This window comes from Dendrobium catenatum, unplaced genomic scaffold, assembly GCF_001605985.2.
Source record: "Dendrobium catenatum unplaced genomic scaffold, ASM160598v2 fragScaff_scaffold_231, whole genome shotgun sequence".
Classification (NCBI taxonomy): Eukaryota; Viridiplantae; Streptophyta; class Magnoliopsida; order Asparagales; family Orchidaceae; genus Dendrobium; species Dendrobium catenatum.
The window spans coordinates 6,673,217-6,690,398 of record NW_021318693.1 but is presented as its reverse complement, the minus strand read 5'-3'; the positions used below and the strand labels follow the sequence as shown (position 1 = coordinate 6,690,398).

General features: G+C 35.0%; 1 protein-coding gene across 2 annotated transcripts in view; it reads left to right on the top strand.

Moving 5' to 3' along the window:
• LOC110111917 (protein DETOXIFICATION 46, chloroplastic) overlaps positions 1-17,182 on the top strand; it is a 132,741-nt gene that overhangs the window by 27,168 nt on the left and 88,391 nt on the right. For both annotated transcript variants that reach the window (XM_028693153.1, XM_028693152.1), the window contains exons 4-6: positions 1,111-1,166; positions 1,464-1,519; positions 16,241-16,379. In XM_028693153.1, coding sequence (XP_028548986.1) covers positions 1,111-1,166; positions 1,464-1,519; positions 16,241-16,379 — 251 coding nt within the window. The remainder of the gene's footprint in view (positions 1-1,110; positions 1,167-1,463; positions 1,520-16,240; positions 16,380-17,182) is intronic.

The window sequence follows — 17,182 nt, the reverse complement described above, 5'->3', positions numbered from 1 at the left end:
CACTGCACCCGGGCGCCGGTTCAGCGGCCCTTGCACACTTGTCACTGTATTCATGCCATACAGCGCGTCGCTTCCAGGGAACGCCCTAACATTAACACAATTTCTTAAAGGATTCATGTCATAATTGTTCGAGAAGTTTTACGCTGGTTGTCGACTACCTAATGCAACCCTCCACTTTTCTCATCCAGGACTTGGGACCTGGTGACGACAGTGTTAATGGCTGATCTAGAACACGACCACGATTTTTTTTTGACGATCAAGGGCTGACTTACATCCTCCGATATTCGTTCTTCGACATCGACTTTGAGAACAACCAATCCGTTGAAGACTACGTAGAGAGAATCCTCTTCTTCCTCGCCACTGCTATCGACCAACAACACCCTCCCGTTCAGTGATGACTTTCTTCCGAATCTTGACAAAGGTGAATTCTCTTCCAAGTCTTATCCCTTCTAAGTTTATCCTCAATTATGGCGATATAAAGATTATGTAAGCTTTCTCCGCTTTCACCAATCTTCAAGGAGTTGAGTGAGGGATTTTACATAGTGACTATTCTGAATGTTAATTTAGGGATTTATGTGGAAAGCCCACATTACACAAAATCTGATTCGATTGGCTATTTTTGTATTCTAAATCTTTGTTGTGTAATCTATTGCTTGATCTAAATCATTGCTTTATTGTTTTCAATCACCGTTTAAATCAAGAAAGTTGACTAATTGCTCTAGCTCTTTCAAAGGCGTATAATTTCAAAAAGGCAAAACATCAACAGATGCATTTAGTCCTACATCATATTGTTTTTATAATTTATTTTGAAAATTTTACTCATTTTGATTTGTTTGCTCAATTGTTTTTTTAAATTTATTATAAAAAGAGAAATTCTGATTTGTAATAATAAAAATAGATAAGAAATTTCGTTTGTTAGATTGAAAGATACATGTACGTGGCTGGCACAATGACATTGAGCAAGAGGGATTGAAATCTCATCTCTCTTTTGGCCTGTGCATCGAGGTTGTCTTGTTTGATTTCCTGCATGTATATCAAATCTTTCCTTATGGAAAAAGTAATGAGTCTTTTTTGTTTTCTGTAATGGTTCTGTTTCTCCTTCATGAACAGCTTTTAGTGGATCTGGGAATGTGCATTTAGTTTCAGCCGCAAATTCTTACATACAGGTCCGTATATGCAGCCCTTTCTTGGGCAATTATTGTTGCATAAACTTATTTAGTTTTTACATAATATCCAAAACAAGTGACATTTACATATTTTTTTTGAACTATTTTATCTTATAATTGATTGAAAAATCAACCTCAACAACAAAATTATTTTTTGTATCTTAGATAATCTCTACACCTCGCTAATTTCCATACATTGAAGGTATAAATAGTCTCAAAGAGTGCTTTTTGTAGTGTTTTCTGCATGAATATGGTATTAATTTTTTTTAAGCACCTAAATGCTTTTTTTTTTGCTAGATACGAGGGCTTGCGTGGCCTGCAATTCTTGTTGGAATGGTTGCTCAAAGTGCTAGGTATTCACTTGTAATTATGTTCTTACTTGTCCATCTTTTAATTTATTTAGTATTAATTAAACATGAATGCAATGCTGTTTTATTTTTGTTATGATATGATGGCATTTTTCTTGTCTAGTAGGCCTTTGGTTGGTAAATTCTAGACTATTTCGGATTTATCAGTTAGGAATCTTAATTCCCTAATAATTGGAATGCAGTGCTAAATTTCTTTATAAATTTCAGGATTAGCTTTGGCAACTCAATTTTCATATCTTTTGAGGCAAATTAACTATTTTTATTTGTGGGATTTATTGCCTAAATAATTTTGATGTATTTATATGTCTATCAACTAAATCTTTGTATTTATTTATATAACACTTTGGTGTCTAAATCACATAAAAGTATATGCATGAAAATGTGTATTTTAATTTAAGATAATATTAATGATATTTTTGATGTGATTTAGGGATTTAAGTATTATGTAAGTAAACATAAACTTTGAGGTTTTAGATGTGTAAATATATAAGAATTTGTGTTATGTATTTAAATCCCTCTTTTTAATATGTAATTGGAGCCAAACTATTTTTCTATTTAAATTATAACGGACCTAGTTATTAATGATTAATTTATTTTAGTACTTGGTTCCTTTGGGATGACATCAAATCTACATAGCATTCAAGTCAATTACAGTACTATTGATGCAGGACAATTAGGATTAGGTTTTCATAATGTAATTAGAATGATGCACTATATCTAAATCACACAAGTGAATTTAGGATTTGGAGTTTTATCAGGAAGGCTTGTCACATTTATCTAGCTCAACAATGGATCATTAGGAAACATACCTCACTCTAGCTTGTCACATTTATCATGAAAGCTTTTTTCCACGGCTCACCCATGCTCACTTTGGCATTTATAGTATATCATTTTGTAAAGAGGCACTAAACCACATCATTTTTTGTTAATAATCAAACCATATTTAAAATGATTTTATTTCATACTTTTCAAATAAAAAACTACAAATCTTTTATATACAATTATTAAAAACCCATTCACAGTTGGTTCTCTTCGTTGGTGGGCAAATCCTTTTGCCTCTTCCCTTCAATCTAGAGGAGACTTTCTTGCAATATTAAAATTTTATAATAGGTTTAGTTTGCTGATGCAAACAAAATAGAGCAAGGCACAAGGAAATCAATTAGAGAAACAAATCTACTTTTATAAAATTAAGTACGTAACCTTGAGAACAAATAGATAAGAAAACCAACTATCTTTAGAAAGACAACTTCCAACTAACCAAAACACAGCAAGACCAACCAAGAAAACATATTTTTAACACAAAAAACTATCCTCAGAACATCCTTCAATGAGGACTCTCACATTACCGATTGTAGGAATAATAATTTAAAATAAGGTTAGATATGCAAACCAAAGGTCCAACCACAGGCTAGGGGTATCCAATGTCCCTTTTAGCTTCTCCCAGGCAAATACCACAAAACCGTCACAACTCACCAAACAGCCAAGCGAGCCAACAAAAAAAACAAGCCCACAGCTTTTCTAAAACAGCCAACCAAAATCAGCCAACAAACTTCGCCAACGGAACTAGAAGAAAAGATACAGGTTGTGGTGGAACGTTGGCGTAGAGAAGAAAGGAGGTTTAGAAGCACCGAGAAGAAAGAGCGAAGAAGCTGCGCAAGCTTTTCCCTAGGGAGAAGGAGAAGATGGACAAAGCCTACTCCAAGCTTTTCCAAAGAAGAAAACCCTCAGTTTTTGTAAGCACTTAGCTTTCTCAGATATTCCCACCAACCATTTCTTTCACAAAAAATACCTCATAGTATATCGGCCAAGAGGGGGAACTTAACAGCCAAAAATGTCCAAACTTTTTAGAGTAGAAATGAAAGCCAAGAGGCCACATTTGTCTAAATCCAAGAAAGCCAAAGAACAGGCAACGGAACCAGGCCAGGGAACAGATACACGTGGAATCAGCACAGGAAGCAGCGGCAGTATTATATGCTCGTCAACAGGAGGGAATGCCAAGGCGGAATAAGACAGCACCCGAAGAGGCCAGATTCACGCCCCAAAAGCAGCCAGCCGTGAGAGAACTTCCAGAGCAGAAAAAAGGCTCAAGAAATTAATATTTCGAAAGGAATGTGAAAGAGCAAATCACGCCACAAATCTAGTTCCATTCATAAATTATAGCAAGCCATTAGTCCTCATATGAGTACATCTCCACTAGATTTAATGAGCTTGTCACAAACTAAAATTTAACACTTCTTAAGCTCAAGACCGAAAAACAGCCAAATGCCTTTCAAGAACCAACACAACCATCCAAAGGACAAATCGGAAGGAGAAAGGACATATAACATAAAGAGAGAGGGAAGAGAATAAGACCAAGGCAGAAAATACAAGTAAAAATTCCAACTTAGTGTTGACCCCCCCTGAACCATATCAAAACTCCCCTACTTTTAAAGAACTCATCTCCCGATGATTGGCTTCTTTGTTTTTCATTTTTGACTTAAAAACAAAGCCACAACAAAAAATAACCTAGACTTAGACTCACAAACTTGACTTGACTTGACTAACAAACTTTGACAAACTTGACTACAAAACTTTTGACAAAACTCACCAAGACTCAAATTTGACCAACTAAAACAAACCTAGGGGACTCCTAAACTTGCTCTGATAACCAATTTGATGGCAAACAAAATAGACGCAAGGCACAAAGAGAAATCAATTAACGAGAAACAAACTCTTACTTTTTATAAATTAAGAGTAACTTTGAAGAACAAAATAAGAAAGAAACAACTATCTTTAGAAAAAGACAAACTTCCAACTAACAAAAACAACTAGAAGACCCAACCATGAAAACAATATTTTAACAAAAAAAACGTTCCTCAGAACCATCCTTCAAGAGGACTCCTCACATGTTACCGATTGTTAGGAATAATATTTTAAAATAAGGTTTAGATAGCAAACCAGGGTCCACCACATGCAGGGGTATCCAATGTCCTTTTAGCTTCTGTCCAGCAATACCACCAACCGTCCACGTAACCTTCACCAAACAGCCAACAGCCAACAAAAAAAAACAGCCCACAGCTTTTCTAAAACAGTCAACCCAAAATCGCCAACAAACCTTCGGCCAACGGAAACTAGAAGAAAAGGTACACGGTGGAGTGGAAACTGCGTAGAGAAGGAGGTTAGAAGACGAGAAGAAAAGGGAAGCTCGCAAGCTTTCCTAGGGGAAAGGAGAATGGAAAAAGCTCTCAAGCTTTTCCAAAAGAAGAAAACCCTCGGTTTTTGTAAGCACTTGCTCTCAAATATTCACCAACCATTTTCTTCACAAAATACCTCATAATATATAGGCCAAAGAGCGGGGACTTAACAGCCAAAATTTCCCAACCTTTTTTAAGATAGGAAATGAAAAGCCAGAGGCACATTTGCTAATCGCCAGGTTAGAGCCAAAGAACCAGGCCACGGAACCAGCAGGGACAAGCATACAACCGTGGATCAGCACAGGGAAGCCAGGCGGCCAGATCTATGCTCGCGTCACAGAGGGAATGCCAAGGCGGAAAGAGACAGCAGCCCGAAGAGGCAGATCACCCCCAAAGCAGCCAGCGTGACGAGAACATTCCATTGAGCAGAAAATAGGTCTGAAGAAATTATATTTCCACAAAGGATGTGAAAGAGCAAAATCCACCCACCCCAGAATCTAGTATCTCCAATTTCATAAATTATATAGCAAGCCATGTAGCTCATAATGAAGCTTACTCTCCACTAGATTTAATCGAGCTTGTCACAACTAAAGTTTTAACTTTCTTAAGCTCAAACCGAAAAACCAGCCAATGCCTTCAATGAAACCAACAAACATCCACAAGGACAAATGGAAGATGAAAGGAAATATGAACAATAAAAAGGAGAGGGGGAGAAGATGAAAGACACAAGCAAAGAAAATACAAGAAAAATTCAACTTGTGTGACCCCCCCGTTTGCATACATCATTTGCAAATAAAAAACTTTTGGCTAATTACAGATTTTATAATTACAACAAAAACAAGAACAAAACATAACAAACTATAAAGCCTTCTATCATCCCACTACCTGGGGTCGGCTAGCATGAATCCTTTTTCTCCATTGTGCCCCTGTGTAAAAGTTCAATTCTTTGTTTAAATCAATAAAGAAAGAATCATTTCTAATATTTTCTAACCCAGTTCATTTTTAGGTCTCCTCTATCTTTCTTAACATTAAGTCAATTCTAATACCTCTTACTTTTTCTAAGACCCGGGTCATCGGAAGGCCGCTGTTTTATCTGACCAAACCATCTAAGGCAACTCTCTCTATTCTTATCTTCCATTGATGCTACTACTCCAACCTTTTCACATATATGCTCATTTCGTATCCTATCTCTAAGGGTAAAGCCACTCATCCACCTGAGCATCCTCATCTCTGCAACGCTTAGAATTGTGCTTCTCTTTTAATGGCCAACATTCGGCACCATAAAGCATTGCAGGTCTCACCACCATCTTATAGAATTTTCCCTTATGTTTGAGGGGGACTTTTCTATAACATAATAAGCGCGACGCATTCCTCCACTTCAACCATCCAACTTGAATTTTGCTAATAATATCCCCATCTATTTCACCATCACTCTAAACAATATATCCAAGATATCTAAAACATGTACTCTTATTAATGACTTGATCGCCCAAAGTCACAATCCCCTCACTAGGTCTATTACTACTAAAATTACACACCATATATTCAGTTTTAGATATACTCAAGCGAAAACTTGTAGACTTTAAGGTTGTACTCCATAAATCAAGTTTACCTTCAACTCCCTCTCTAGTCTTATCAACAAGAAGAATATCATCAATAAAAAGCATACACCAAGGTACATCCTCTTTTAAATGTTTAGTGAGAACATCTATGACTAAAGCAAAAAGATATGGGCTTAAGGCTGATCCTTGATGTAATCCAACAGAAATAGGAAAATACTTGGTCAAACCACACACAAGTAATAGCTCCTGCATACATATCATTAATGATTTTAATATAGGTGTTATTAACTTCTTTCTTTTCAAGAACTCGCCATAGCACTTCTCTTTGAACTTTATCATACGCTTTCTCTAAATCAATAAATATCATATGTAGACCTTATTCTCACTATATTTCTCCATCAAACCTCTCAATAAATGAAATAACATCTATGTAATGATCACAAGTAATCATTAAATATTTTAGATAAAAGTAATTTATCATATCATCTAAAATTTGCACTAATTAAGACAACCATTTTCTTTTCTATATATTTTTTATTTTACACTGGTAGACATATTACATCCTCAATCAGTACTATAAACGGGTGAACTCCTTTATTTTAACATGTTTTCTTTCATTATATTTCTTTAATTCATCTTATATTATATTTAACATTTATCACGATATGAGGATAGCTATGCGAATAGGTGAAAGAAATCATTTGATCGTTTCTTTATTGAAAATTAGCAATTAACTTTGTCAAATGCATATCATCAATGCATTAAATCATAAAAGAGAAGTAAAACAAATATATGATAGAAAGGTAATTAATCGCCCACATCAATCATATTTTTGTTCTTTTTATTTTCTTTCCTCATCACATTTAGTGGAATATCTATAATCAAACATTTGAAATGCCCTTATCGATTCACTTATTTTCTTTATATATATATATATCACTTTCTCTTTGGACTTTATCAATATCTGCTTTCTCCTAAATCAATAAATATCATATGTAGACCTTATTCTCACCATATTTTTCCATCAAACCTCTCAATATATATATATATATTATATATATATATATATATTATATATTATATTATCATAGCTACTCACTGACTGATAATTAAATATATAAATTATTATAATTTTATAGTTAAATAGCTAAACATAAATTGAGCTATTTATAGAATTTCAGAGATTTTCCTCACGGGGAGCATTTTAGCAGTCAGACTCAATAGTGTCACTAAAATTTACTAACTCAGAATTCTATCAAATTATTATAGATCATGTGGAACTATATTTAGGAGATTTAATTTTCTACAGTACTATTTTTCAGTGCAGAATATTTTCCTACAATTTTTGAAAGTAGTATTTCCAAAATACCAAGCGAAAATTGTGCAAAAAAATACCTAAATGTCTAGAACTATGTTCTCTATAAGATGTCAAAGTTTTGCAGTAAAAGTTTTCCCGTTTAAAAGTTATCTTGGTTTGAACAGTAGAAATTTATATTTTAAATCAAGAAAATTTCAAATTGTCAAATTATTAAAAATTGAGATATATAAAATACAACATACCTAGAGCCGAATAACTTTGAGAAGTGGGTCGTCATCAAAAAATGATCCAAAGTGGCCCAAAACTTGCTCTCTTTAGAAATTCTCTCTCTCTCTCTCTATCTCTCTCTGAAGTCGACTATTGTGATTTGATGAAATGAGTTTGAATAGTGAAATTATAATTTTTTTAAAATTCAAGATAGTGCCGCAGCGCTTAAGCTTGCGTGCCACATTGCTCCCATGAAAAGCACACAGTGTCACTGCGCCACTTCCCAGTGCCGTCGCATTGAATTAATTTGTAAAATTCCAGAGAGCTCAGCACCGTGGTGCCACCTACCGCGGCGCCTTAGGGAAAATATTTTTAGATTTCACAAATATGCACACAAGCTTCTATGCCTTCATAACACATGCAAACCTCCACATGTATACAAACATTACAAACACATATAGATGGGTTAAAATGCAAAAATTCAATAATTTACTTTTTTCATATAGGGTCAGAATAGGTGAAATTCTTATTCTGATTCAATAGGTATTACAATTCTCCCATCCTTAGAAAATATCATCCTCGTAATTTTAAAATTCAGATTAATAGAATAGACCAGGATATAACTGTCTCATCTTAGATTCTTTCTCCCAAGTGATTTCTCTTTTAGATATGTGCTTCTACTGCATCTTGAAGATGGAAATTTTCGTATTCCATAACTTCCTAACATCATATGTGGAATCTTTTCTGGTTCCTCCTAGTAGTTCATATTTGGATGTAGCTCGACCTCATATGCAAATAACTTACTCCCAGAATCCAATACCCACTTACTCAAAGAAGACACTTGAAATACACAGTGTGTTAGACATGTGGTCAGGTAACAATAACCTATAAGAAGAACTATCAATCCTTTCAAAAACCTCAAAAGGTCCAATATAACTTGGACTCATCTTACTTATTCTCCCAAATCTATTGATACCCTTCATCATGCTAATCTTATCATACACAACATCACCTATCAGAAACTTCACAGAATAATATTTTGAAATCATAATACTTTTTCTGTCTATCAAGCACAGATGTTAATATATCTCAGATTAGATGGATCTTTGTTGTAACATTATTTGTCAAAGCTAGCCCTAATAATTACCTTTCTTTCACCTTTGTCAAAAAAAAAGTCTTGCATTTTAAATCTTATAAAGGTTCGTAAGGGGTCATATCTATACTTGTCAGAAAATTGTTATTATAGGTAAACTTAATAAATTGAATGTAATCTTCTCAGCTTTCACCAAAATCTAGAACATAATCTTAGAAGTTTTTGAATATCTAAATAGTAATTTCAGACTATCTGTTAGTATGTGGATGAAAAATGGTATTGAAGTGCAATCTCATACTCTGACCTTGATGAATATCTCTTCATAACCTGGAGGTAAACATATATATATATATATATATATGAGCCTACTTGTCTATAAAATTAGTTTGTCTGATCGGAATGAAATGCACAGACTTTGTTGGATGATCTATCACAACCTAGATGACATCGTGACCTTGCCTAGATATTGGAAAACCCATAGCAAAAATCATTATTATCTTCTCCCATTTCCACTCTAGAATAAGCAATGACTGTTGAAGACCCTTTGTTTATTGATGTTTTGCTTTCACTAACTGACAAGCTTCATATTTCTAAATAAAATTTGCTACATTTTTCTTCAATCAGGGTCATCAGAACATACCTTTCAGATCACCATACATCTTGAAGCTTCCTGGATGAATTGTATAGCCTGTATAATATACCTCATGCATAATCTCAATCTTTAGATCATTAATAGTAGGGACCCACAATTGATAATACAACACCAAAATCAGAAACTCGCAGTTCATATTTCTTACTAGATTTGATCTGATCAATCAACTTCAGATACTTCATATCTAACTTCTAGGCTTCTTGAATCCTCCCTTACATAGTGTAACCTGAGCTATCATCTGAAATAATGTACCTGAATTTGCGTCCACGGATCTCACTATCTCTAACTCCAGCTTCTCCATATTGTGAATCAAGGAATTGATAAGAGCAAACAGAGAAAAAGACGAACCATAACATTTCTTACTTAAAGCATCTGTTACTATATTTACCTTACCAAGTCGATACTGAATCGTCAGATGGTAATTCTTAATAAATTCAAGCCACATCCTCAATCTTAGATTCAGATCTTTCTATGTAAAAATATACTTTAAATTCTGGTGATCCATAAAAATCTCATCATTGACCCCATACAAGTAGTGTCGCTAGATCTTCAGAGAAAATATTGATAGCTACTAACTCTAAGTCATTTGTAGGGTAATTCTTCTCGTGTGACTTTAATTGTCGGGAAGCATAGGCTATAATCTTTTTTCGCTACATCAGAATGCAACACAATTCATATTGTGAAGCATTACTGAGTACTTGAAATTAATTAGTATAAGAATAAATTGTCAGAATTGGAGCCATCATCACGCAACCTTTAATATCTGAAAACGCTGCTCCGCTGACTTAATAAAAAAAAGGAAGATTCGAATAGCTTTACGAAGCAACACACGTGCCTCTTCATCCTACGCTCCAACCCACTTCACTAAATGATATAACTGCTCGCCTTTAACCGTTCCCGCTAATGACTCCTCTCAGTTAAAAATATACTTCTATTTGCAAGCCCCAATCTCCACTCCCTGTTTGATCTGACCAACATCCCTATCCTCTTATATGCTTAGCCTCCTCACTTTGAACACCAGCTCAACTGAACGCCTCCTCCACTTCAATCACACGCAATGCACGCCTCCAAGCTTGCCCGCAATAGCCCACACTGTCGCCCTAGTTTCTTCACGCGAAATCTCACATACACTTGCACAAATACGCCAACCAATTTGAAGCCATAGCACGACGTCTGGCTCACCTCTAGCCGCCTCCGATCCCGTACAATGCTAGCCCTCGTCCTGTGTGTGTGACTCTCATTATCAGACAAGTCGCAATCCGTGAGCAAGCTCCATGCACGAACATCTCTGTCAGACCCAACCTCCGTTTGACCCACACCGCACGCACGACGACCTCAATGCACTCGTCTTTATCAGTCCGACCTAGATACTCAACCCGAGCACTCTGCTTCTCTCGCTGGCTTAATTTGAAACCGTGAGTATGTGTGTATGTAGAATGAATTCTGTATATATAAAAAATAATAAAAGAAAGATATATAATATTAATAATAGGCATTTATCAAATTCAAGATCTGCACTAGGCATTTGAAACCTATTGCAGGCTTCTTCTCAACATCCATCATCCTTAAAACTTGAACCAAATGTCTAGTGGTTATAATGGCATATAAGATACTTTGCTAAAATCTATCATTTAAAACAATCTTTCTAATCTCTTTTCCCTCATCCTTTTCACCCAAGCACAACTCAACAACTGTGTAAATGTGAACATAGCCTCTAAAGGTTGTCTAGCATCCGACATGCTCTCTAAGGTCAAGTAAGCGGTGGCAAATTTTGTTGCTGCTGGCCTTAGAATTTTTTTTTTTGAAAATTTTCTCATAAGAGCTAGAACCCAAGAGTGATTGTAAATAAACTTGATTATTTTTTTTGCTTTAGTAAGTGCATTCTTATGTTGAGGTAGCTCGCCAAGCTTCTCAAGAATCAGATTTATACAATGTACAACACATGGAGTCCAGTACAGATGTTTCCTCTTCTCCATAAGTTTATTACCTGCATCCTTGTAAGCATTTCCATTATCTGTCATAACTTGTACAACCAAATGTTCTTCAACCTCCTTAACAATGCTATCTAATAATCCAAATATGAACTCAGCATCTTTGACTTGGTCAGATGCTTTAATTGATCTTAAAAATATAATACCATTAGGATTATTAATAAGAATATTGATTAGACTTCTATGTTTAATATCAGACCACCCATCTTACATAATTGTTACTTCTGTTTGAACCTAAGTCCTCTTAATTTCTTCGATGCTTTTATTAGTGCTTTCCAACTCCTTCAGAATTCATGTTCTCAAATCATACATGGTTGGAGGTTTGAACCCTCTCCCAAGTGCTCCAACTGAACGAATCATGTTGTAATAGGCATGTGACCTTGCAACATTAAATGAAATTGCATTTTCGTAGAAGGATCTGCCTATATCCTTACACTCTCTTCTCCGTGCATCTCTTGCATTTTCTAGGGCCAACTTCTTTGTAGTAGGAGGCATATACTCTGATGTGTCCACCATATAATGATCCATAGGCCCTCTAGCACCCTTAGATGAAATGAGCTTCATTGAAGAAGATGAATCCCTAACACTGCGCTCACTCCCGTAGTAAGAGCCAACATCAACTCTATCCTCAAATAGCTTATGTGCAAGATGTTTTGACGTCGTAGACTTATTCATGTATGACTTTATCTCCTCCCTTATAGTATCATGAACTTTGGAACATGGAGCAACATTCTTGTGAGACCCTGAAAGGTGATCTTTCATCCTAGTCACACCTCCCTTCACAACTTTATCACAGTAATTGCATTTTAGATATATATATGTTTTATCACTTCCCCCTACATCCGCCCGAGTGCTATGTTTCCTTGCTGGATCTTTTCTATGACCTGACGCAGCTTTATCCTTACTTCTAACCATCCTTTATGAGAAGAATATATTAGGATAATATATCAAACCCTTAAACATAATGCTTCACTTATTTTATATTAAGAAAACTTATACAAGCATGCACTTATGAAGAAGCAGACTAATACTAATAACTACTACTAAAGATGATGAATACAACAATATACCAGTCTGCACGGGGTCCAAGGGGGCACTGCTTCCTGGCGGGGTTCGACCTGCATTGTTGTATCGACTGGTACCGAGCATATACCTAACGGTCTCAATGTGGAAGGAACGGACGTCGAACGAAGAGAGAAAAAGGTTGCGGTAGAAGATAACTCCAACCTAACTCGCGGTAGAATTTAACTCCAAGCAATAAGCGAAGAGCAACTCAATGTGGAAAGACGCCGACGCCGAACGAAGAGGGAAAAATGTCGCTCGACGAAGAATGGAGAAAACCTGTTTTCGGGAAATGACGGAAGACCATGCGGGTTGGGGGGTCCGAAACGAACAAATATATATTAGGTTAGCTTTTTTTTTTAAAAAAAAAAATTTTTTAGAGGCGAACACTTCTCAACCGTGAGGCGAGGCGCGCCTTGAGGCGTACGCCTCAAATCCTGAACTCATTGCGTAGGCTTTGAGGCTTAAAGGGACAAAATTGCACCTCAGAGGCGTGCCTCTTATTGCGCAATTTTAAACCATGTAACCAGGTCACTTCTAAATGTAGAAGCCGTACATTCTATCTAAACAATCGGTCTTCCCAGGAAAGCTGTAAGACATGTTATTTAGGGAAACTTCTGAGAGACATCCTTAAACTAAACTAACGGGCTACTTACAATGGAAGATGTAAGCCCATTCCAAATTTAAACATATGGGCTACTTCTATGTGAAGTAGTAAGACCCATATTTTTTCAACAAACTTCGGGCTTTTTCTAAGTGAAGCAGCAAGACCCACATGCTTGGAAAAATTTCTATTGAAGTACACCAGCCCTAAACCTAAAACAACTAGGTCACTTCTAAATGCAGAAGATATAAGACTTACCCAAATAGCCAGACCACTTCCAAGGGAAGTTGTAAGACCTGTTATTTGGGGAAACTTCTAGAGAAGTGTCAAATCCTTAAACTAAACTAATGGGCAACTCTTAAGTTGAGCCGTAAGCCTTAACCTAAAATCAAACGTACGGGAAACTCTAATGGAAGCCGTAAGCCCCAAATCTAAATTTATTCCTACGGGTAACTTCTAATCGAAGCCGTAAGTCCCGAGCAATTTCAAACCTTCGAGTAACTTCTAAACAAAGTCGTAAGACTCGAACTAATTCAAACAATTTGGTTACTTTCAATGAAATCAGTAAGATCCACTTCTTAACAACTGGACAACTTCCTTTACCCATTCCAAACCAATCCTATGGGCAAATCCCTAACTGGAGTCGTAACTCCTATTCTAAAACTAAACCTATGGGCTACTTCCAATGGAAATCATAAGCCCCATTTCTAATTTGAACATATGAGCTACTTCTAAGAGAAGTAGTTAAAACCACTTTTTAAACAAACTCCATGCCATTTTTAAATACAGAAGTCATAAGACCTACTTAAATAAACATGCTACTTTCAATAAAAGCAGTAATACCTATCCAAAACCTAAATCAAACTCTCGATAACTTTTAAATGAAGCCGTAAGCCCTGAAGAAATTCAAACAACCGGGCAATTTCTAAATGAAGTCGTAAGCCCAAAACTAAATCAATTATTGGGTATTCTAACAAATGTAAATCTCGAACCATAATAAAACTACAACTTACATCTAATCACTTCACTTTACTCAGGATTCCTGAGAGGAGAACCAATGACTAATTAGATTCGTTGGGCACTACGATCAACGATTGAAACTTACGATCAACGATTGCTAGTATTGGTAGATTGAAACTTACATCATTTCCGGGATGACAAAATTATATGATCTTGATCGGGTTTATCTCCATCCCTTGATAAACGAGACTAAAATCCCTGAAATTATTCATGTTTAATTTAAAGTTTTTTCATACGCATGGAATTCTAAGCATGTCGAAGCGCCATTTTTCTTAAGCCAACATGCTCACACATAGGATTCTAACCCAAGCTATTGACTTCTGATTCAATTTGGTTAAAAGGTATAGAAATCTAAGAAAATCCTCTTACAAATTATAATAATCGGCCATAACCAAAAAACTATATACCTCAGATACTGTAATTGGCCTCGATCAATTAGAAACTACATGAATTTTTTGGTATCAATAGATATACCTACAATAATAATCACATGTCCCACACATATGATACTCTTTAACCAAAAAGCACACTTAGAGAATTTAGTATAAAGTTGATGCTGTCTCAATTTCTAAGACTTTCCTTAGATGAACTACGTACTGCTCTTCATACTCAGAGCATACCCGAATATCTTCAATAAATAAAATGACAAACTAATCTAGAAAATCCCTAAAGATCCTATTTAGCAAATCCATGAAAAAATTGTCGAAGCATTAGTTACCCTAAGACTGGTATTTTTGTCGCAAATAACGATACATTTGCAATGGAAATTTACCGCCAATCCGCTCGAAACCTATATCATAAACAAAAAAATAGCTCATGCTATCTGTTATTAAGCATTGCATCAGTACAAATCCAAATATTTAAAAATAATAATTAAATGCAGTAATAAAAATTAATAATAATCCAACAATAACATTCCAGTAGCTTAAATAAACAACCACATTCCATAATATGTAAAGCGAGTGATTATATTTGTTTTATAGCAATTTTACTTTTTGTTTCTTCGTTGCAAATATCGAACATTATATTATCTAAGGATACTGATTCTAGTTTATATGTTTATTATGCATTAAATTGAAGAATAATAAGCAATTTAATGGATAATGTAATATTAATAAATGTATATGTATATAGAGATATGTGAAAAATAAATATATAGATTAATATTTATGTAATGAAAAAAGAAATGAATAAAATAAATCGTAATATGCAAATGAAAGTATAAATAGAAGGAAAATGTACATGTATGCAAATACATTACTTCAAACCCTTATGATATCGACTGAGGATGCAAGGTACTTGTACACCTTAAATGAAAAAAGAAATGGAAATGATTGTACTTTTATGGATATAAAATATAGATGGTGCTCCTGTAATAAATAAAATGAAAAAAATAAATTAATTGAAAGATATATGATTGAAATTTACATTTATATTACATGTTTTTATATATTTTAAATGAAAAGTTTGGCAAAAAAACATGATTATCTTATGTATGTTTAACTGTTATAGTATAAGCTATAATTATCCACTGAGTTTAGTACAAAACTTAAATTATTAAATTTAAAATGTTAGGTAAATCTCCTATGAACTAAATGACTGAAAGAGAAGAGTTCATCTACAGAAGAAGAGGAAAAAATGGTAACATGCAAACTTGAATTATTATATGTTCAAATTGAAAAATGTATTGTAGCGGCTATTCGGTTATATGTTGTGTGTTAGTATATATTAACTTTTTTATGTTATTGACGAAAATATATTAACCATCTGACCGACCATATGTTTCCGCCTTGTTAATTCGAGTCTTCAAGCCGGGTTATGACAAAGAGAGGGTTTTGTGCCTATATGAAATGCACCTATGATTCATAACATAGGTGGTTGATTATTGGGAACTAAATGACTGAAAGAGAAGAGTTCATCTCATTTGTTCTCTTCACCATTTCCTCATTTGTTTAATATCATGTTGCCATAATTATTATATTTTTTCAACTGAAGTATCATAATTTCCTGAATTATTTTTGCAGTTTAGGCATGAAAGACTCGTGGGGACCCTTAAAAGCGTTGACAGTTGCTAGTGCTGTGAATGGTCTTGGTGATGTTATTCTTTGTTCCATATGTGGCTATGGCATTGCAGGTGCTGCATGGGCCACAATGTTCTCACAAGTAAATGCCTTCATATCTTGATTCTCTTATGTATTTTTTTTTCGTGTGATGTTTTGTTTAGTTTCTTTTGTGAATAGGTGATGCAAAGATCTGTTGTGAAGTGTTGAATTACACTTGTATCACTTCAAATTCTTATGATGTTAGAGTTTCACTGAATTTATCATGATGGTCAACTCTAATATTACAGAGTTACATTTAAGGTGTAGTAAACATGCCCTTGAAAAAGTTTCATCTATATGAAATGCTAAGAGTAGTCTTGTAAATCCAATTTTGCTGAGCAATGAAATTCGTTGATTGGCAATGTGAATCCAATTTTGCTGAGCAATGACATTAAACCACGAAAGAGAGAACTTGATTTCCTTAAGGCAATATTATACAAGGTGATGTCGCAATAGCAATGAACTGCAGAGCCGTAGCAGAAAAACCATTGGATGATGTTGTTGTTGCCGTATTGCTGGCCATTTGATCTAGGCAGGATTCAAATTTTTGCAATTTGAGACATGCTTCTCAGTAGCTCATAGTAGTTTAGACAAGTTGATCTTCAAGATTATTGAGTCTGTTGATGACATGATCTGACAACCTGGTAAAATCTTAGGTGCCATCTTCCATGGTAAAAATAAGTTGTAGGCAAAATCATGACCGGAATTTGTGGGTGTGAACACAACAGTGGGTGTGAACACGACAGTTTAGGTGAGTAGGTGGAGTTGAAGAACAAGAGCACCAAAATGTTATTGGACACTAAGAGGCCCAACTTCAGTTTCGTGAGAACACTCCCCAAACAGAAAAAAATATAGAGAAATTGA